This window comes from Prionailurus bengalensis, chromosome E4 (assembly GCF_016509475.1).
Source record: "Prionailurus bengalensis isolate Pbe53 chromosome E4, Fcat_Pben_1.1_paternal_pri, whole genome shotgun sequence".
In the NCBI taxonomy this organism is placed as follows: Eukaryota; Metazoa; Chordata; class Mammalia; order Carnivora; family Felidae; genus Prionailurus; species Prionailurus bengalensis.
Window position 1 is genome coordinate 39,185,870 of NC_057360.1, and position 23,384 is coordinate 39,209,253.

At 39.1% G+C, this 23,384-nt stretch overlaps 1 protein-coding gene across 3 annotated transcripts; it reads right to left on the reverse strand.

The window, feature by feature from the left end:
* Window positions 1–1,582: 1,582 nt before the first annotated feature.
* Window positions 1,583–23,384, reverse strand: DDX59 (DEAD-box helicase 59). Of its 3 annotated transcripts, none has more exons than XM_043569249.1 (8): window positions 23,105–23,384; window positions 21,041–21,858; window positions 19,698–19,865; window positions 15,331–15,420; window positions 9,160–9,336; window positions 8,313–8,465; window positions 7,693–7,821; window positions 1,583–2,374 (listed from the first exon to the last, which is right to left on the reverse strand). In XM_043569249.1, exons 2-8 carry the CDS (start codon window positions 21,845–21,847, stop codon window positions 2,111–2,113), a joined length of 1,788 nt encoding a protein of 595 aa, XP_043425184.1. In that variant the 5' UTR covers window positions 21,848–21,858; window positions 23,105–23,384; the 3' UTR covers window positions 1,583–2,110. The 3 variants fall into 3 exon arrangements, with proteins under 3 accessions (XP_043425184.1, XP_043425182.1, XP_043425183.1); XM_043569247.1 differs by having other exon boundaries at window positions 9,160–9,411; XM_043569248.1 differs by having other exon boundaries at window positions 9,160–9,411; window positions 22,694–23,357.

Consider the following 23,384-nt stretch of genomic DNA (forward strand, 5'->3'; position numbering starts at 1 on the left):
GTGATGAAGCCAAAAAAAAAAAAAAAAACAAAACCCAAAAACAACACTTTGGCTTTTTTTTTTTTAAATCTGATTAAATCCTCTTGATGAGCCTGCGAGTTAGGTACTCTTTCCCCCACCACTGTCTCATTCACCTGCTGCCTTGAAGGAAGTGAGAATTTCAAAGAGGGTGGTCTATTGCCTAATGCGATAAAACAGTTCAAAATGAGAGCAGGCAGAACATAAGAAGGCAACCGAAGGACGCATGAAGAGAAGTGGGAACGGAAGCCAGTCAACGAGCCAATGAGGCTGACCAGTGGGGTTACATTATAGCCCAACACTATTTATTTTTGTTTGAATATAGTCTTCTAGGGGTGCTTGGCTGGCTCAAGTGGTACAGCATGTGACTCTTGATCTTGGGGTTGTGAGTTCAATCCCGTTGAGTGTAGAGATTACTTAAAAAAAAGACGTTAGTGCCCACTGGTGATGGTTTAAAAAGTTGAAGATTTAAATACATACAGTCTTCTAAAAATACTGATTTGCAAAGCTCTCATCTCTCTATACTGCTTTTATTTATACACAAGTTTGAGACTACTGAAAAAGTGCCCTTTCTCTATTGTTATCAACACTTTTAAGGCCCTTTTATATGTTGAGCATGGTGGTGATGCTTGGATTTCAGCCTCCCAATGCACCGGCTACAGCACCGTGGGACCTTAATGGTTGCCTCATCCTTGAAATCAGACATACTTACCACTCAACAGTTATCAAACGTAGAATCAGGATAGAGAAAGCCAGAGTCTTGAGGGTCACATTCTTTGGGGAACCTCTGACCTCGTACTTTCCTTTGGGTGGGGACATTAAGAAACTACCTACTGAGGGACTCTAGTTAGTTCCATAAATCTCTGCCACGCCCCTTTGGGGAGGATGTTTAGGATATAAAGCTTAAGTGTCAATATTTATGTAACATACTATCTAAATCCTGCAAGTAAACTGAAACTAACAGTTTTTAAAGAAATGAAAGTACTGATGTATCAAAACAAAACACCTATCCTTCGTTCCATTATTTAATATTATCAATTGAATTAGCAAACTGACATTAACATAAAACTGTAATTGCAATTCAGCATTAACATAACTTGACATTATTTTGATAAGCAGCCCATAATAAGTATAACATTGTGGAATGTTATATGTTAAGCCAAATTGTGAAAAGAGCCTAAATGTCCATCAACTGATGAATGGATAAAGATGTGGTTTATATATATAATGGAATACTACCTGGCAATGAGAAAGAATGAAATCCGGCCATTTGCAGCAACGTGGATGGAACTGGAGGGTATTATGCTAAGTGAAATAAGTCAGTCAGAGAAAGACAGGTATCATGCTTTCACTCATATGTGGATCTTGAAGACCATGGGGAAAGGGAAGGGGAAAAATAGTTACAAACAGAGAGGGAGGGAGGCAAACCATAAGAGACTCTTAAATACAGAGAACTGAGGGTGGATGGGGTGCAGGGGAAAGGGGAAAGTGGGTGATGGGCATTGAGGAGGGCACTTGTTGGGATGAGCACTGGGTGCTGGATGTAAGCCAATTTGACAGTAAGTTATATTAAAAAAAATGTTTACCAAGCTGAAGGGAAAACAACTGAGAATAAAACATATTTCACACTGATCTTTTAAAGAAGCACCAATCATTTCTTCCAGTTTCCATCATTTACTTTCTTCCTAACATTCATTTATTCAACAATGACCCAAGTGCCAATGTGCCTGCAGCGTACTGGGGACACTAAACAAAACTATCACCATTCTGAGTCTGACTGCTCACTGTGCAGGTGTCCAGCTCTGACAGCAGCTCCAAGAGTACTGGGGGAAAAAAAAGGCTTTGTCTAGACAGAAAAAATTTTATTTTATTTAGCAATTCATTTTCTGATTTTTTCTTAATTTATGAGAGCTAAAGGGAAATAAATATAATACTGTGGTATAAATCTGATATTCAATTTAAAAAAATTTTAATTATGTTAAATTTTTTTTGCTTCATGTACATGTCCCATTGATTCAAACCATACAGTAATAAGATACAGAAATTTCATGGACAACATACACAATAAAAAATTGTTCAGTGGTATAACAAGTCATTTTTGAGAATTACTTTTATCATGTTTTCTAATAATGTCCATAAGATTAGCACCTGTAACCAGATCATTCTGTGTCTGTTTATCTTTCTGTTGTTCCTTTCTTTTCTGGTCGTGAAGGTAAGGGGAGTTTAGTAACTGTGGGGGAAGAATGGATCCTGTGGGTTTTACTCTTTTTGCAATATCCCAGAAGAGTCTTTTTGAATTGTTATTGATGAAAGTAATCGCTGTTCCATTTTGGCCTAATCTCCCCACTCTTCCAACCTGAAATGAAATGCAAAGGACATTTTCAAAATGTTCATATAAAACCTTAATGTCTCTTGCAAGAAAATTAAGATTAGTATTTAAAGAGGCTTTACTAAGATTAACGTTCATCATTCCCATAGCACTTTTTGTATTGTACATCTCAATGTATTTTGTGAAATCAATTTAGGTAGACTGCCACCAGCATCTTTTTAATGAAATAGCTCAAACAGAAAATACGAAAGTGATCACATATAATACCAGTAAGGATTGTTTGTGAACCCTGTGTTTCAGTTCCGGTATCTTGTAAGGGGGTGGCCAATGACATGAAGATGTTTCTTACTGTGGATAGGGGTAAGGTAAAAACTTTCTGAAAGCTACTGCTTTTAGCGAAGGAGACTCTTTAGAGTACTTCAGTGCCTTGAAATGTTAGATTTAAGTGAACTCATTTTTGCATAAAGTTCTCATTTTGATAAAATTAAATGAACACAAAATTGTGATGGAAATACATGATAAGGAACAAAATTTACTTGTCTCCAAATATACTGAGAAACTCTTCAGAAGAAGGGGGTAAATACACAGTCATGGTCAATTTCTGCTCCTTAACTGAAATGTAGAACAAAGTCTATATTCAGAGTATTTAAATGATTAGATCGTTGCTGCCAATATATAGGACATTTTTAACGTTGTAAAAACAAAACAAAACAAAACATGGCCATCTATGGAATGAGACTGGGCACAAGAGAAGAAATGTTGCTTTATTTATGTTACTGAATTTTTCCAATAAAACTAAAAACTAATATAAAATATAGCTGCACTCACGTACTGGAAGAGAAGATTTGCAAATCATGTATCTGATAAGGATCTTCTAGAATATATAAATACCTTTTACAACTCAATAATAAAAGGACAACCCAATTAAAAAATAGGCAAAGAATTTAAAGATATTTCTCCAAAGAAGATACACAAAGGGCCAGTAAGTACATGAAATGATATTCATTAGTCATTAGGGAAATGCAAATCAAAAGCACAAGGAGATATCACTTTATACCCATTAGCATGGTTATACTTAAAAACATAAATAACATAGGTGTTGATAAAGATGTGGAGAAACTGGAACCCTCATATATTGCTGGTGAGAATGTAAAATCATGAGGCCACATTGGAAAAGAGTCTAGCAGTTCCTCAACATGTTACACACAAATTTACTATATGACCCAGCAATTCCATTCCTAGGTGTGTCCCCAACAGAAATGAAAATGAACATGTGTTGGCAAGGATGTACAGAAAGAGTAATACTAGTACACTGTTGGTTGGAATGCAAATTGGTGTAGCCTCTGTGGGAAGCAGCATGGAGTTTCCTCAAAACATTGAAAATAGAATTACCATATGATCTAGTAATTCCACTACTGGGTATTTACCCAAAGAGCAGGAAAATACTAATTCAAAAAGATATATGCACTCCAATGCTTATTGCAGCACTATTTAAATTTTTTTTAACATCTATTTATTTTTGAAAGACAGAGACAGAGCATGAGTGGGGGAGGGGCAGAGAGAGAGGGAGACACAGAATCTGATGCAGGCTCCAGGTTCTGAGCTGTCAGCACAGAGCCCAATGCGGGGCTCAAACCCACAAACCTTGAGATCATGACCTGAGCTGAAGTCAGACACTTAACTGACTGAGCCACCCAGGCGCCCCTGCAGCATTATTTACAATAGCCAAATTATGGAAGTAGCCCAGATGTTCATCCATACATGAATGGATAAAGAAGATGTGGTGTGTGTGTGTGTGTGTGTGTGTGTGTGTGTGTACATAATGGAATATTATTCAGTTATAAAAAAGACTGAAATCTTGTCATTTGCAACAACAGGGACCTAGAGAGTATAATGCTAAATGAAATAAGTCAGAGAAAGACAAATACCATGTGAGTTCACTCATATGTGTAATTTAAGAAACAAAACAAATGAACAAAGAAAAAATGAGATAAACCAAAAAACCAACTTTTAACCATAGAGAACAAACTGATGGTTACCAGAGCGGGGAAGGGAAAGGGTAAAATAAATGAAGGGAATTAAGAGTACACTTATCATGATGAGCACTGACTAAAGTACAAAATTGTTGAATTACTATATTGTATACCTGAAACTAATATAACACTGTATGTTAACTAGACTGGTATTAAAATAAAAGAAATGAAAACCTACATCCACATAAAAACTTGTACATGGGGCGCCTGGGTGGTTTAGTCGGTTAAGTGTCCGACTTCAGCTCAGGTCATGATCTCATGGCTTGTGAGTTCAAGCCCCACATCAGGCTCTGTGCTGACAGCTCAGAGCCTGGAGCCTGCTTCAGATTCTGTCTCCATCTCTCCCTCTCTGCCCCTCCTGTGCCCGTGCACTGTCTCTCTCTCAAATATAAATAAACATTAAAAAATTAAAAAAAAAAACTTGTACCTGGATACACACAGCATTATTCATAGCAAACAGAAAGTAGAAACATGCTAAATGTCTAGCAACTAATGAACAAAGAAAGGCGGTATATCTTTGGAATATAATGTAGCAATAAAAAATGTACAGATACATGCTACAACTTGAGTGAAACTTGAAAACACTGTGATAAGTGAAAAAAGGCAGAGAAGAGTACATACCTATGATTCCATTTATAGGAAATGTCTAGAAGAGATACATCTATAAAGACAGGCATAGAGTAGTGGTTGCTTAAGGTGTGTGTGTGTGTGTGTGTGTGTGTGTGTGTGTGAGAGAGAGAGAGAGAGAGAGAGAGAGATAAGGAATGGGGAATGACTGCTGAAGGGACAGGTATGGGGTTTCTTTTTAGGATAAAAATATTTTAAAATTGACTGTAGTAATGGCTGCACAACAATATGAATATTCTAAAAACCAGTAAATTGACTTTCAAGTGGTGAGTTGTATAGCATGGGAGTTCTATCAATTGAGACATATTTATTCTGAGATATTTTATACTGTAACATAAGCTGTTCAAGAACATAACTGCAATACTCTCTAGACTCTAAAAGCTGACTCAACAAATTCCAAATTATTTGCCCAGAAGTCCCTGCCCCCTAAGTTAAAAGCAAACACTTGGGAATACCTACTATAATTTAAAATACACATATCCTTAAACAACAACAATAAAAATAGAATAAAATAAAATAAAATACACATTCCTTTGACCTAGCAAGTCTCCTCCAAGTCTATTTTATAAATACACTGCATGAGAGAAACAACTGTATAGATGGATGTTCACTGCAGCATTATTTAACAACAGAATATTGGAAATATTTGATTATCCATCAAATTGTAAAGGATTTATTGAATTATGGTAATCCATACAATACACTACCATGTAGCAATGAAAATAGATCAAGCCCAATTGAAAGCAAGTAAAAACATTTGAAGAGTTTAGAACAGTGCCTGGTCATATAGTAAGCACTCCATACATATCAATATTTTTTAAATGGTACCTATTATGTGTGCTAATAAGGAAAGATGCCTAAGATATATTTAATAAAGAAAGCAAGGCATAGAACAGTTGGAGTAATGTGGTCCCATTTACGTAATAAGCGTAACATGGTACGCATATACATGTGTACTTGTGCATAAACATGCATTTTATAATTTCTGCACCATTAACTGTTGTAACCACTCAAAAATAGGAGGGTTACCTTACAGAGACTTATTTTTCACTTTATATCTTTTGTTATTTGTATTATTTCTTATTGTGTATACGTACCGTTCAATTACTGAAGCAAACAAACAAAACATACCCAGATATAAGAAATAGAAAAGCAGAAGGATATGGGGCCATTCTGAGTAGAGGTTAGAAACTCTACATACTCAACACCCCCTGAGGCCATTGCTCAGGGTACACTGTGAATGTGAACAATAACTCATGAATAACTGAGAGCAATAGGGTTGACTTTGGGATAGCAAGAAAAAGTTACATAATTGTAATCAGCATGCTCTATTTAAGAAGCAGAGAAGCTTCTTAAGTATTTTAGTATTTTTAGAAAATTATTAAAAATTCAAAAGAAAATAAATTTCATTTATTTGAACAATCAACTCCTGTGTAATACTCAATTCCCTGATGCACAGGTAAATGAGGTGGGACCAAAGGGAGAGAAAGAGAGAGAGAGGCACTGCTATATTACTAAGTCTAAGTAAAAATAAAAGCAACAATGCATTAAAGGCACTAAAAGCGTTTCAGTGGGTGATCCAAGTAAATGTGGCATTCAGAGGTAATTCTAAGAACATTACAGAAAGGCTTTACTTGAAAAGTCTGTAAGTGATGCCGGAGAAGGAAGACAGGTAGCAGTCAGTGAGATAACACGACGCTAAGAGAAAGCTCTATTTCTGCTAGAAAGAAGAGCCTGCTGTTATCTTTGGCAGCAAAATAAACAAAACTTTAATAGGCGAAAGACTAGAACAAATAAGGATATGAAGAAGAGATGAAGACAAGATTCCTAAAAAAACAAATACTTTAACGGATCAATTTTATTTTGGCCAGATAGACCAATTTAAAACAAAGCCTTTTCTTCCCCCTGATTATAAACACTATTTAATATGCTCACTAAGTAAGAAATAGAAAGGAAATTAAAAACAAAAACAAAAACCACTACTTAAAATTTTATTAAACTGATATTTTAGGTTATTTCCAATTGTTTAGAAAAAAAAAATTTTTAATGTTTATTTTTGAGAGAGAGACAGAGTGTGAGCGGCATAGGGCCAGAGAGAGAGGGAGACACAGAACCTGAAGCAGACTCCAGGCTCAGACCTGCCAGCACAGGGCCCAAGGCAGGGCTCAAACTCAAGAATCATGAGATCATGACCTGAGCCGAAGTCGGACGCTTAACTGACTGAGCCACCCAGGCGCCCCTCCAATTATTTTTTTAATCCATTTTAGGCACACATAGAGTTTTTAAAAACAAAATTTAGCTTATATACATGTATGTTTTAAAAGCAAAACTATATAAAGTTTATAAAATCTTTTTAGGTCTATGATAAAACTTATTTTTTCTTTTTTAGAATACTGTCTCACTTTTTTTCATTTATTTTATTTTAGAGGGAGAGAGCAAGCAAGCAGGGGAATGGGGCAGAAGGGGGGGGAGAGAGAGAGAGAGAGAGAAAGAGAGAGACAGAATCTTAAGTCCTGACCCAGGGCTTGATCCCACAACCCTGGGATCATGACCTGAGCCAAAATCAAGAGTCAGATGCTCAACCAAGCCACTCAGGCACCCCAAAACTTTTTATTTTTTAGTTACCACTCTATTGACAATGCCTTGCCCAAGAGAACTCAGGGAGGAAACATAAAATCTCTTTACCTGATGCACGTACTCATCCATACTTGAAGGCATATCAAAATTGACAACCAGCCTGACACTGATCAAGTCCAGGCCTCGTCCCAGGACTCCGGTGCTCACCACAACTTCATAGTCTCCTTCAAGTAATCCCTTCCCCGAAAAGCAACAAACTTCATTATTCAGAATTTATCTTATGTAATTTTATCTAATTCAGATACCTTTTATTCTTTTAATACTTTCTTCAACATTGTTGTTGCAGTATCTTTTCAGTAAGTAAAGGTCTTAGAATACCTGAGAAATCTGTGTGGTTTAAATTCTTCCCAACCACCCCCCGCCCAACCCCATCAAATGTTTTCTCTTAATGTACTGAAGCAAACCCTTTCCAAGGGTGAACTACTGCTCTGCCCCCGTCTAAACTGACCTGATTTCAGAAATGGTAGATTCTGAATTAGTAATCTATTTAGCAGATAACCCTGTAGGGAACAGGCTTATTGCTCCCAAAACACAGAAGCCTGAGCAAGAGGAACAATTAGCTGACAGTCACTGCTTGCCTGAAGTTCTTGCAGTCATTAAAAAAAGGTCGCTTTAAAAACCAGCTGGTAATAGGGGGTCCCTTGAAAACAGAATGCTGAGTGCCAAACCTTCAAAATGTTTTTCCTTTCTGTTTGTGACTTCTCCGAATGTATAGACACACTTTTTAGACCAGTGATTTTCTGCACTGCCTCGCTCAGCAGATCTGCTCCCAGCTTGCAGTCCACAAATACTAACACTGGAGGCTTGAAGAGTTTCCTATCCTGAAAAACGAAAAACATATGTTTAAAATTATTCATACAACATAATTTACAATGGGAAGTTTTTCTGAAAGCATTAGTATAAGCTAGTTATCAACAGGCTTATAGAGGAAAAATGAGTGTTAAAATGAATGTTTTTTAAATATGCACAAACAGAAGCACAACAGTCTACTGCTTGTTCATATTTCTCCAAAACTTCATTAATATTGCAAAAATAATTTTAAAATTTTGAGTTCAATTTAAAATTTTAAATACTGTTCATAAGTAAATACAAACATATTTAACTTAATACCTTATTTTTAGGTAACTGTGCTACACATATCACCCACTTAACAAATTTCTGCTTAAACAAGTTACCGCTAAAAGATTCTATTTCCCAAGGACAGAATGATCAAGAAAGAACTTGTCTTTAACCCGATACATAAAACTACTAAAAATTTTTCAAACAAAAAATATTACTTAAGAATAGTCTTGATATTTAAACATCTTTCTATAATAGGGGGGAAAAAGGGGCAATTCTGCATCCATACAGTAAGCTTATGTAAATAAATATCTGATCCCACAGAATTGAGGTAAAGCAATTTAGTTATTAAGTATCTATACTAAATTCCCCAAAGGCTGCATCTAAAAATCACAATCTTAAGGACTGTGAAAAATGCAAACACAATCTACAAAACAGGGTTGCGCAACTACTCACATTTAAGATTTCAAACAATTTTTTCTTTTTGGCTGGTTCTTCTACCCACAAAATAATCTGGCGCACACTGGAACAAGGCAGGTTCTTTTCCCCAGTGATAATTCTCACAGGATTATGTAGAAGCTGGCTTCCTAGTTGTTCTATGCTAGCTGGAATTGTAGCTGAAACCAAAATGGTCTGACAATCATTAGGAACGTTTTCCAAAATGTCAAGCACTTGCTGTTGAAAGCCCATCTTTAACATGGTATCAGCCTAAAATAAAATCATTTTAAAGTTAGTCCTACTGGACATTAAGACCCTGGGCCACCCAAGGGAAAAACTGAAATGATTATGAACATGAAAAATTAAAAACTTTTACACAGAAGAATATACCACAATGTCAAAAGATAAAGGATAAATTGGGAAAATACCTATTTATATAAAATTATATATTGGGTAATTACAGGTTTTCAATGATATACAAAGGTTTTTATGGCATTAACAGTGGCAAAAAAAATGTATATATCCTAAATATCCACCAATAGGGGATTTAGTAAATAAATTATGGTAGATCCACATAATACAACCCTCTCCTATCATTAATTATGACTGGAAAGCCTTTTATTAAGTGATAATGAATCACTGCTAGCAGGAAAAAAGCAAAGTACAGAACACTATGTATAACATGATACCAGTTGTGTGTACACTCAAGAAACTCAATTGTTGACTCTGGGGAGAAGGCTTGCAGGCTGTAGAAGGGGGTGCAATTTAATTCTTCATTTTATAGCTTCTTGAAAAGTTTTTTTTTTTAACCATGGATGCATATTTACAATAAAATATTAAATAAGTAAAAACGTTTACTGTTGGGGGCTTCCACTTCGGTATATACTTCTGTGTTGCTGGTCTTTAAAAACAATTTATGTATTACTAAGCAAACAGAAGGAAAAAAATTAAGTTAAAGCTGCTTCAAAATAATAAAGATTAAGGCTATCTTGATTTTTAAATACAATCTAGCTATCTATAATTTTGAAAAATAAGTTATTTAACTATTTTAGAGTATTTAGACTAAGGCATTGTATTTTTAAGCGTCCACTAACATACTATTAAAGTATGAACACACATTTTAATATTCACTCTGTGACATTTAAAAATCTAAAATAATCATGATGGTCTGGGTTTGAACCTGACTCTACCTATGACCTTAAATTAACCAAGGTAACGAATGGCTGTAAGCCTCAGTTTTTCCTTTTACAAATGGGAATGATAATAGCAGCTACCCCATAAGGCTGCTATGAGCATTAATGAGGATATATTATGAGTATAAAATATATAAAACACTTGGGACCACGTTCACAGCATGGTAAGTCTCAATGTTTCAATTTACTATGAGACACAGAGCACGCACACACCCATGCTATGTCTTGCAAATATCCCCTGCTTTTCTTCAATAATCCCACTAAGCCCCCCTCATCTCAGGAGATGGCCTTGCTTCTCCTGGTTCAGAAAATAGAGAGGCCATCAGAAATAAATTCGCTCAGTTTCTCTTCTCATCCAAGCTTCCCTGCATCTAATCTGTTTACACTAACACACCCCCAAATCCAGCTACTTCTTTCCAGCTCACATTTGTGAGATTCCTCCTCATCCTGTCACCCCCACACCAGAAGCCATCTACCTCAAGCATCCAGAATCTTCTAGAACATCAATCAGATCTGTTACTCCTCTGCTTAAACCCTCCAGTAATTTCCCATCACATGTAGAATAAAATCCAATTGTTAAGCACAGTCTTCCAGTTTTCATCCTCATCCACTTCTCTGACTTCATCGCCTACCATTCCCCCATCTCACGTCCCACGACCCTGCCACACCAGCCTTCTTTCTATCCCCAACTACCCCATGATCACTCCCACATCAGCTCCTGAACACTAGCTGAAGACTGATGGAAGCAGTCTTTCCTCCAGATGGATTTTTGTGTGGCTGGCTCCTTTTTGTTCAGATTTCAGCATCAAAGTCACTCAGAGAGCCCTCCTCCCATACCAAATTGAGAAAACCCCTGTTGTCTCTGTCACACTACCTGTGCACATACATCTGTCAGAGCTTATCTCACTTTCCATCGTATCCTCAAAACCAAGGACAGTGTCTAGCATGTAAAAAGCCCCAAAAATGCATCTGATAAACAAACAAGCATTCATCAAGTCTAAGCACCGAAAAAGCACTGTCAGGCAGTTCACTAGTCAGTGTGTCCCAAATCTCCCTAAAGAATCACCCAGAATGAGTTTTTAAATATTCCTGGACTCCAACTCAGACCTACTGAGTCAGCATATCCAAATAAGAGGTCTGGTCTTTTATTACATTCGCTGAGTACACTGGGTAATTCTTACCATTAGGGAAGCTTGGGCAAACACTGTGCTTGATTACTGGGATAAAGCAAGGAACATAAAAGAAATTATAAAGTCTACATACAGGTCAACAGAGCAGAGAGGAAAGAAGGCCTGAAGTCTATCTAGGGGACTGACAGAAGGTTTCAGAGCCATGGACACATAAAGGAAGAGCAGGTGGATGGGGTGGGAGAGAATTCTAGGCCAAAGAATAGGTAGGAAGACAGAGCAGATTTTCTAATTCCAAAAGAATTATCTTAGTTTCCATGCCTTTTCCTTTATCTTCATCATCCTCTTAGAACAGAGGCCTCTCTTTTCAGGGATATTACTTGTTCTCCCTTCCTGGTCTCTCAAACTACACCATGTTTACAGACTCATCTTCAAACTCCACAAGCAGACACTTGGCCCCAGTCCTTGTCCCTCTCCAACCTTCCTCCCTTAGAGAAACCAGTGTGTCTCATGGATGCTAATGCACATTTCTCATATCCACACAGCATTTCATCCATCATTCACAAGAAATTCGACACTTCTAAAACCAAACTCAAATATTATTGCCAAGCTCCAACTCTTACCCACTTGCCCTTTACTTAAAATTAGAGGCACAACCAGCATTTATAGAGTCACGTCAACCACCTTCTTCTCCATCCTCTCTCATATTCAGTCATCAGAAGATTCATGAATGATTTACAGTGGTTCTCAGATGTCCTCATGACTCCCACTGCCTCCGCCCTGTCCCTGACCCTACTCACCTCTTCTCTGGGTTGCTAGCCACTCTGTCCCACAGATTCTTTCTTCTTTAATTTCTCTTGCACGAAGCAGCAGAATAACCTTGCTCAACCACCACTTTCCACTTGTGACACCCCAACTCAATAATTTTGAAAGCCTCATTGTTTCCCACATCAAATCCAAGATCTTCCTCCTCCCTTTCAAGGCCCTCTATAATTTGACCCCACCCTAACTACCCAACTTTACTTCCTATTATTTCTCAGGAAGAATGCTTCAAGCTGGTTGGTCTCTCAGTGCATGTACTTGGCCTTTCTGCCTCTGCCTATGTTAGCTTCTTCACCTGGAATACTGGATACATTCTCTAGTTTTCTAAATCCTTTTCCATCTGTGGACGACCAGGTCAAATCCCATTACCTCGGAGAGGCCATTTTTTACAGTGCCAATTCACACAGTCTCTTATTTCTTTCTCTTGACCTTAATTGCACTGAAAAATTAGCATATCATACATAGTCCTGGTTTTTTACTAAGAGCTTATATCAGGCGTCAGCAAACTAAGGCTCTTGGGACAAACTCAGACCTCTGTGTGTTTCTGTAAACAGTTTTATGCGAACACAGTCATACCCATTTATTTACCTACTGTCTATGGTTGTACTGAACAGTTTCAACAGAGACCAAGTGGCCCCTGAAGCCTTAAATATTTACTATCTGGTCCTTTACAGCACGAGTTTGCCATTCCCTGGCCTACATTACACACTTTAGTACTTTGTATTTCAGTATATATGATAATGCTCTTGCTTAATTTCAAGTGTATATGTCTTTTTCTCCAATAAGGTTTCAGTACTTTGTAGGCCTGAATAGTATTTAAAATTTCTTTGTGATTCCATCCAAACTCATCTAGAGCTGGTCAATCTACATACAGGTCAGAGAGGAAAGAAGACCTAAAGTCTATCTGGGGGACTGATGGAAGGTTTCAGAGCCAAGGACTCTGAATAGCACTTCTATGCTGACTTCAGTTTCAGTACATGACCAATTATGTTGTTTACCAGCTCATTTCCTTAAATGCTGAGGAGCTGGGACAGAGGCTGCACATAACAAGCACTCAGTATAGGTTTGCTGAATGAATACTCCTTTTGTATTCTGAGCATAGCACTGAGGTGTCCTGTGAAACCCTATTAATTGGCAAAGATGGAAATGTCGTGAAGAGAAGCAAACAGCAATGGAAATTAACTTTAAAATCAATGTGATGATCCATTTCTCAGGCTCATAAGATGGCAAGAACTTAAGAACATGGGCTTATCAACAATGGGAAGCCCATTCATACTTGCAGGGTGGCAGTAAGTCTGATGATAATCCAATGCAATAAATCAGTTGAACCAAAAGGCACACCAGGAAAATGCTGACCTAGCAGCACCTTTTAAAGGACTGAGTAACAGTTCACAATAGCCAAGGTATGGAAACAACCTAAGTGTCCATCGGCAGATGAATGGATAAAGAAAATCTGGTGTATGTATACACAATGGACTATTATTCAGACTTAAACTTCTTACATTTTTAGTAACATGGATGGACCTGGAGGGCATTAAAGTAAGCTAGACAGAAAAAGACAAATACTATATGATAGTACTTATATGTGCAATTTAAAAAAGTTCAGCATGGGGCGCCTGGGTGGCTCAGTCGGTTAAGCGGCCGACTTCGGCCCAGGTCATGATCTTGCAGTCCGTGAGTTCGAGCCCCCCATCTGGCTCTGTGCTGACAGCTCAGAGCCTGGAGCCTGTTTCAGATTGTCTCCCTCTCTCTGACCCTCCCCCGTTCATGCTTTGTCTCTCTCTGTCTCAGAAATAAATAAACATTAAAATAAATAAATAAATAAATAAATAAATAAATAAATAAGTTCAACATAAGAAAATAAAAGTCAAATTCATAGAAAGTAGTAGAAAAATGATTGCCAGGGGCTAGAGAGTGGGTGAAACAGGAAGAGGTTTAGGATAAAAGGGTAAGAACTTTTGGTTATAAAACAGGTGAGGTCTGACATGCACAATGTGGTTACCATAGTTGGTTAACGCTATACTGTATAACTGAAATTTGCTAAGGGAGTAGAACTTAAATATTCTCACTGGAAAAAAAAAGGTAAATATATATGGGAAAAAAACAGAAAAAAAATAATAAAGGACTGAATAACATTATTTTACATTTTTACAGGACTTTTCAGTCTATGAGACATTTTCACAATGTCTGGAAGATTAAATGACTTGCCCAGCATCCCATAGTAGGTAGAGTAAAGGCTCAAACCCCAGTCTTGCGGTCTCATCCAGGTGTTCTTTCCACACCCCCTGGCACCCTACTGCTACTTACTGGGCCCCACAGAAGGCAGGCCAGGTTGCCATCACTGGTCAGCACCTGGAGCCCACATCCGTGACCCCTGCTGGGCCTCTGCTCTGTTACTGCTGTTGGGACGTGTGTGAAGGCAGAAGTGCAATGCCCTGCAAGCAGAACCGGCACATGTCCAGCCTGGGCTGACACATGGTTTTGTGTCCTCATGCTTGTTCACATGGTGGAATATCAGCAGATACTAACATATTTATTTTATCTTGTAAGCAAACCAAAAATATAAAAATGCTTATCTGCTCTATGTACCACTGAAAATCACAACCACAAATGCCTATGACCACGTAGAAAAAAAATACAAAAGGTCATCCAATTAAGCATTCTCAGCTACTTCCAAAATCCCTGTTAATAGTTATTTGCCACTGATCCATTTATTTTTGTAGACAAATGATAGCCAGTGTCAAGTGTTTAAAAAACTTATCACTGAGAATACAGTAGCTGTTGGATTTGTGTTTTCTGTCAATTAGGAAAAGACAGTTAATTTTATTTATTAATGTGGTTTAATTTCAGTGCACTATACCTTAGGGTAGTTGCAATGCTACACAAGAACTAGCTTAAGAATGACCACTGCAATTTAAAAAAGTCCCTAATTTTTTTTTCCTTTGGGGAGAAAATGCCTGAACACACAGTGAGATTATATAACTATAATGTATTTTTCATAAACTATATAAAATTATGTAACTAATGTTCTAAGTAACACTACTTACTTCATCTACTACTACAATTTTTATACCACGGAGTTCTACAGAGCTCTGTTTTATTATATCCAGAAGTCGCCCAGGAGTTGCAATGATAACCTGAATAAATGAGAAAAAGATAATAAATTAGATAATATTCCTTCCTTCCTTTATTCATTCTTTCTATGTATACTTACTGGGTGGCTAATATGTGCCAGTCACTGAGGTTAGGTACTCAGAATCAATTATGATTAAGTCAGACGTAGTCTCTGCTCTCATGAAACTTGTAACACAAAGGAAGGATCAGATAAATACTCATGAGGTCAGTATGGTATGCAATAAACGGAGGCATCTGTCCAGTCCTCGCTAACATATAAGCTAAACCCTAACACAGAAGTAGTGAGAGCTAGCAAGGAGAGGACCAGGTGGAAGGAAAACATCCAAGAACCTTCTGTGGCTGGAAGGCCACAGAGGCTTCTGCGAGGTAAAAAAGGGGAAGAAAGACTTGGATGAAGCTTGAAAGTAGGCAGAGACCAGACCAGGAAGGGCTCTGCAGGCAGGCTGACCGCTATTTGGCTCCGTAAACAAGTGCAAATCCCTAAACCCCTTTGGGCCTGCTATTTCATTTTAAATTAAAAGGTTGGGCACAATGATTTCTAAAGTTACTTAAGGCTCTTAACAGTTTTATAATAGTTGAAGTAGTTAAAAGTAGGCGCTGTTTAGTCAAACTTCAGTAGGAGTCTTAGCTACAGCACTTAATAAATGGCGTGAGCCTCTGTTCTCACATTCATAAAATGGAAATGATAATTATTATAAAGATTAAATGAGACGGTGCCTGGCGAAAAGTCCAGTTACAAATGATCTAATACATTCAATTGTATTCCACTTTTCAAGGACACAGCAACACAACGGCAAGCTCACAGAGAATGATAAAATTTCACGGTTGTAAGGATCTGTATCCATAGAGCTATAGAGCTCTGCTTGGTTTCTTCAGAAATACTGTAAGCATTTAAATCCATTTCAATTATTTTGAACTGAGTTCATCCCTTCTATTCCTCTTCCACTTTCCCTCATTCTGCCGGTTTGGAAGTTAGAAACTTTTTTTTCCCATTCTTCTAGCGCTTCCCTTGAATTTTAACAAATATTTGTAATTTAATAAAATCTAAAATTAATTGACATATGTACCTTTTTCTTGAACAATCAAGGGCAATTGATTTACACCAATCACAACCTTTCTGCACTTATATGCTACATTTGGCCAGTATTTTCCTTCTTTTTTTTTTTTTAAACCCACAAATTGTTCATGACTACTTTTTATTTGGTCAATATTTGTTTACACTTATCCATATGCTTAGTATTGTCTTTGCTCGCCATTCTTTCTTTGATCCTAAACCTTCCTTTCCAGAATCAGATTCTTTGTACGTGGAATATCTTAGTTTAATGATCCTTTAGATACTCTATTGGTAATAAACTCTCTCAGCTTTGTTCATCTGAAAAGGTGGCTATTTTGCCCTGGCTTTTGAAAGATCACTCTGTTGGACAGATTTTTTTTCTTGAAATGTTTATTTATTTTTAGGAGAAACAGGGAGAAGGAGAGAGAACGAGCAGGGGAGGGGCAGAGAGAGAGGGAGACCAAGGATCAGAAGCAGGCTCTGTGCTGACAGCAGAGAGCCTGATGCAGGGCTGAAACCCCTGAACAGTGAGATCATGACCTGAACCAAAGTCAGATGCTTAACCAACTGAGCCACCCAGGTGCCCCTTGACAGACACATTTTCTCAGAGGGCATCTGTGAAAGACATGGCCCAGCATAGGGAGTGGGAGAGATAGGAGGGTGAGAAGGGGCCTTCATAGAAAGGTGGCCCTGCACAGGGTGTTGGTGGTCTCAGGGGGTGAAGAGGGCACAGGGTGGAGCCTAGTAAGAAGGCATCACTCTGTGGCAGTGGACAGAGATGAGGACGGGCAAGGGGTTACATAGAGGAGGATTGGTCAAGTAAACAAATATATAAAAGATAATGGGTAGCAAGTTTCTCACTGCCAGGGTTACAAACACGGAGACAGAAAACCCCAAAACAAATCTTGTTGTGTTTAATTAGAGTTGGAAGTATCGACATGAACTCATGGTCTCCGATAAATACAGATGCAGAATACCCAATTATAGAGTAATTCCCTCCCTCTATTCACTAAGAGGTCCTAGAAGCAATGATAACTCAATAGCAAAAGCCAACAGCAATGAGCCCAACCTAGAGCCCAGGTCTTGGTTTCTAAATACTATCCTGTAGCAAAAGGAATCATGGCAACTTGGAGAAAAGCATGATTCCAGGGCTGAGGCAAGGAAAGAACAATGGAAGCATGAACATCTTCTTCAGACAGAAAGAAATAAAGTGCTCAAAGAATGATGGGGATATAATAAAAGGACACAGAAGCCAACTTGACGGTGATTCCACTGCTCAAATTGGGGACTACTGGAGAATCAAAACAAATAATGGTAATAACAGATTATAATCCTTTATTTTTTAATTCATTTTTTTTATTTTAGAGAGAGAGAAAGAGAGCAGAGGAGAGGGGTAGAGGGAGAGACAGAAGCTTTTTTTTTTTAATGTTCATCTATTTTTGAGAAGGAGAGAGAGAGAGAGCAAGCACACATGCACAGTGGGGGAGGGGCAGAGAGAGAGGAAGACAGAGGATCCAAAGTGAGGTGGGCTCTGTGCTGACAGCAGTGAGCCCGATGTGGGGCTCAAACTCAAAACCTGTGAGATCATGACCTGAGCCAAAATCAAGAGTTGGATGCTCAACCGACTAAGCCACCCAGGTGCCCCCAGATTATAATCCTTTAAATGAAATAGGAAATCATGAGTCTATACTGATATAAGTATATATATATATATATATATATATATATATATATGTATATATTATATGTATATACTTATATATTACGTAAGTATATATATGTATATATTATATGTATACATATATATAAAGAATAAGCTTGAAATGTGGTAAAGCACAAGAAATTTACAGTATGAAAATACTCCTCAAAATACAAAGGGAAAAATAAAACTTTACAGTTACTTTACAGGTAATATCACCAGTAAAAGGACAAACTGACATTATGTATCATCTACAAGGATGTAATGAAAAAAACAAAGCATTTCTTCTATGATATTCCTTTCAAACATGCGTAACTTGAATCTAATCAATTGAGGGGCCTTCTTCAAACTAAGCAGTTTATAATCCTTTAAAAAAAGCAAAGACTGAAGAACTCTTCCAAACTGAAGGAGATGAAAGAGACATGACAACTAAATGCAAAATATGATTCTGAACTGGATTCTTGTGCTATTAGGAAAAAAAAAGGTGATGGGACAATTAGTAAAACATGAATGGGGTCTGAAGAGTAGATGGCAGCAACATTAATTCCTGATGCATTCCAGTGTATCCATGTTAATTTCCTGATTCTATAACCGTATTGTGGTTACATGGGATAACCTCCTTCTCTGTAGGAATCACACTCTAGGGGCACCTGGCTGGCTCAATCAGTAAAGCATCCTACTCTTGATCTCAGGGTTGTGAAAGCCCCATGTTGGGCACAAAAAATGAAAAAGGAAATCACACTTTATAGTAGCTATGGATCCTTAGATAAATCCCATCTTTCTGAAATTCAACTTCTCAACCATAGAAGATGGGATATGCCAACCCACCTTCAAGAGCAAATGTGAAAACTGAATAGGATAATGCAGGTGAAAACATCCAACAGGATTTGGCATATGACAGACACTCAATAAATTGTGTCCCTTTCTGATAGAAACAAACTTAAGGGGCACCTGGGCAGCTCAGTCGGTTAAACGTCTTGATTTTAGCTCAGGTCAAGATCTCCTGGTTCATGCGTTCAAGCCCCACATCTGACTCTAAACTCATAGTGTGGAGCCTGCTTGGGATTCTCTCCCCCCCCCCGCCCCCGCCCCTCCCCTGCTCCCTCTCTCTTTCAAAAATAAATAAATAAACATTAAAAACAGTAAAAGATTTATTAAAAAAAAAAAACTTAAAAAAATTAAGGCTTGCTTGGCAAGAATTTAAAGGCTAATCTAAGGGCACCTGGGTGGCTCAGACAGTTAAGTGTCCGACTCTTGGTTTCAGCTCAAGTCATGATCTCACAGTTCATGAGGTCCAGCCCTGCACTGGGCTCTTCACTGGCAGCACAGAGCCTGCTTGGGATTCTCTCTCCCCCTCTCTCTCTTGCCAGCCACCCCCTCAAAATAAATAAAGTTTAAAAAAAGGTTTAACCTAAAATCACATTCCTTAAGGGCAAATAAATAAATAAATAAATAAACAGAACAACAACTAGCTCCCATATTGCTCACAATGCTTTTCCAAGGCATTTTACCAAATTGGTGCTCACCTTAACATGTTGTCGCAAACGATAAAGCTGTGGAGGTAAGGGTAAGCCCCCTACCAGAAGCACAGTTTTCATGCGTGGCAGACCACTCATCAATTCTTTAGCTTGGCTCTCTATCTGAATGGCTAATTCTCTTGTTGGCGTAAGAATGAGTGCAGATGGAGTTTTGCTCTGCAAAGATGGGAAAAACAAGTCTAAAAGCACTGGCAATTAATTCCTGCAGATGTGGACTAAATCTTCAAAGTGATTCTAGGAACGTTCCCGTCAGCCCAACTCGATATGAACCCTCCTGCCTTCTGTTCACCGCAGATGTTCTCTCCAAAAACCGTTGTAAATTGAACCCATTTCTATCGCTTCTCGGCCTTTTGGCTAAGATCAAGTGTAAATTGAACCCATTTCTTATAAAACACAGACATACAATGAAAAATCAAACTGGGGCCAGGGAGGAGCACCCACAATAACCAAGGTGGGAAAACCGAAAGTTTGCTCCCAGTCAAATGGACTCTGCAATCTCCAGCCATGCTCCTCTGAAGAGAAAACCATGAAGATCTGGTTAAAGCTTGGCATCCCACCCTTGGCTCTCCTATGGATTCACTTACTGTTACAAATGTCCTATTTCCTGCACTATAGCTCTGTTTTGGACATCCAGTGAGTTTTACCTATATTTTAAACATGAGGTGCTTTCTTTTATTTTTTCCTCACATTATCTTCTACAATTCTTAGTTTTCCAAATTTTCCTCCTTTACCTCTCCTCTCTTTGCCTACATTTTCCACTGGTTTCCCTTCCTGCCCTACTCCAGACCCCACAAATTCAATAGTACTTGGTAAACATTGTGGTTAAAGTAATTATGTGTGTGTGTGTGGGGGGGTGCTTTATACACTAGAAACTCACAAGTGAAGTAAGGCAGCATTATTTTAAGATGAACCACGAATCACATTCAAGGGTAGCTTTTGAACTCTACGATAGCGTTCTAACTTTGGTATAAATCAGTTTTTTTCAAAACACAAAATCCAAGGAGGCTAAATGGACACAAAAACTGCAGGTCACCCAGTCAGCAGCATTTCTTTCCCCAGAGCAAAAGTTTACTTCTTGAATAGAAAATCTGTTGAAGATATTTTGTAAGGAAGGCAATTTTTAAGACCTTCAAGGAAAAGATCTTTGGTCCAATCTAATAAAAGGAAAATTCCCTAAAATTATGTTCTTCATACAAACTACCATCAGAAGCAAAATCACTAAGAGCACTAACGACTAAGATTATAGTTCAGTTTGCAGCTTTAATGTAATTAAGGCTGAAACTTGGTATATACCTGACTTGCTTCTGAGAGTAACACATGTGAACTCTTACCTCACATAAAGCTCGAGTGATAACAGGAAGAAGAAAAGCGGCTGTTTTTCCTGAGCCAGTATCCGCACTGGCCAGAATGTCTCTTCCCAGGAGTCCTACAGGAATCATCTGCATTTGGATGGGGGTTGGAACTTCATAGCCCGATTTCTTCAAGTTGAGATTTAAGGCCTCAGGGAAACCACAATGCTCGAAGTCAATAATAGGTCTGGTGACATCTTGCCCTTGAACTACAATTCCTAGCTGCCGTTTAAGATTTTCAATCTGGTCTTCCTGAAGGTTCAAAATAAAGGGGTGCTCTTTATAGACATAAAAAGCATTAAGTGGAGCCTCGGGCTCAGAATCAGCTTTCTGAGGACTGCTGAGTTTTAATCTCTCTTCCTTTTCCTTTACTTGCAGAAGATGTTTGGCTTTACACTCCAAACTACACACATCTTCGTCTGTCTTATCGCAGATATACTCTCCATAACGACCACAAACAACACAGACAGGTTCTCCAGGTTCTGCCCAGCGCTGTGTTTTGGAAAATGACTTTACAGGCTCTTCAGAAAGATAGCTATCCTTTGCGTCCTGCTCAGGTCCAACCAAACAAACCTCAGCCAACTGGCCAGCTGTGCTGGGGAAAGGGCATGGTTCTGTGCTGGGCCTGTCTGACGTCGTGGCTTCTTTTGTAACTAAAGCATCAGTTGAATCATCTCTGCCTTCATCCAGCTGAAGGTCTTCTGCATCTGATTTAATTTTCTTAGCTGCACAACTTTTGCTGTCATCATTAGCATTCCTCTTGATTTTTAGAGATCTTGGAACAAACATCCTCTGATATTCTGTTGAGGAAATTATATAATGAGATTTATTTAACTCTCAATGAAGAATAAAATTCACATATAAAGTATGGTTATCTTGCAGTCAGCCTAGTGTCCCTGGGCTTTGCCTGAAAGGAATAGAAGAAGGCATCATGACACTACTTAGAGCAAGCTTTTCTGCCATTCATCAATTTCCTCTGGTGAAAACAAACAGACAGCCCTTTTCCTTACACATGGGAGTGGTGAAACTTTGCACACTGCTTAGCACAGCCTTGTGCATACTGCCTGCTTCTGTTTACTGGCTACTTGCACTTTGAAATACCAAATATTACAGAAATTCTGGAGTAAATCCTTTTATTACGTTTTCACAAAACAGGAGAAACACTTCACAGCTGGAATCTCGAAAATCAAAACCACAAGGCATAGAGAAAAAAAATGCTATTTTGATGTAATAAGTAACCCGTATGTATTGCTATGTTCCACAGTGCTTAGCGCTTCAAGACCTGTTAACCTGATCTTCACAAGCTTGGAAAGTAGGTTAGCACCACCACCACCCCCCCGGACATATATAGATATTTATTATGCTGTATTATGTATTCTATTATAATTTTTCACATGAGGAAACTTGGCCCGCTAGAGATTAAGTGGCTTGTCCAAGCTCACACCATTCTCAAGTGTTAGAACCCAGGCATTCTGGCTCCAGAGTGCAAGCTCTCAACCACTGCTATGCCTATCTCCACCAAAAATGTTTTTGCAAAATGACTGTGGGCTGTGAAACAAGGCTTTTAACCTAATTTTGAGCCTATTAAATATACTAAAACACCTTTCTCAAAAAAAAATTCTTAGGATAAGTTACCAGATTCAAATTTTCCAGAAAAAATCCAACAAAAATGCAACTGAAGGTCTAGAATTACTATCCCAAGTCTCCGCGAATGTCAAGGAGGTGGGGAGAGGGACGGCTCTGTGTCGGCAGGGAAGAGCTTGGAACTCAAGGTCCTCAAATGGCGAAACGGAACCGGCTCCGGCAGGGCGCGGGGAGCGGCGCGGCCTCCCAGTCGCCGGATCCCTCCCGGGGCGCGCTCCCAGACCCTCCCCTCGGGCGTTGCCCCTCACCCCCGCCCCGCAGCCCCGCACCCAAAGGCGCACGCACGTCATGGCGCTGCTAGGAGACGGGGAGGGCGGGGCGCCGGATTCCGGCCGGAGGCCCGGGACCCCGCGACTGCAAGGGTGGGAGGGGGACTGTGTACGGGGTGGGGGGGGATCCTACCGCCGCGGCCTAGCGCCCCGCGTCCCAGAGGCAAGGGAGCACGACGGAAAGGAGGCCCGAGCGGCCGCGGCCCGCGGCACGCTCACTCGCGCAGGCCTGCGGCGCGTCCGCTCCCGCTCGGGGCCGCCTTCCCCCTCCAGGCGCTGGGCCCAGTTTCCTGCCGACCAGCCTGGACCCGCTCGGCCACACCACGGTTAGGAAAGGCCGTGCGGAGCGCAGAATCCACTTCTCCGGGTTTTGGAAGGAGGCCGCGGCGCGCCTTAGGGCGACGGGGAAGGCG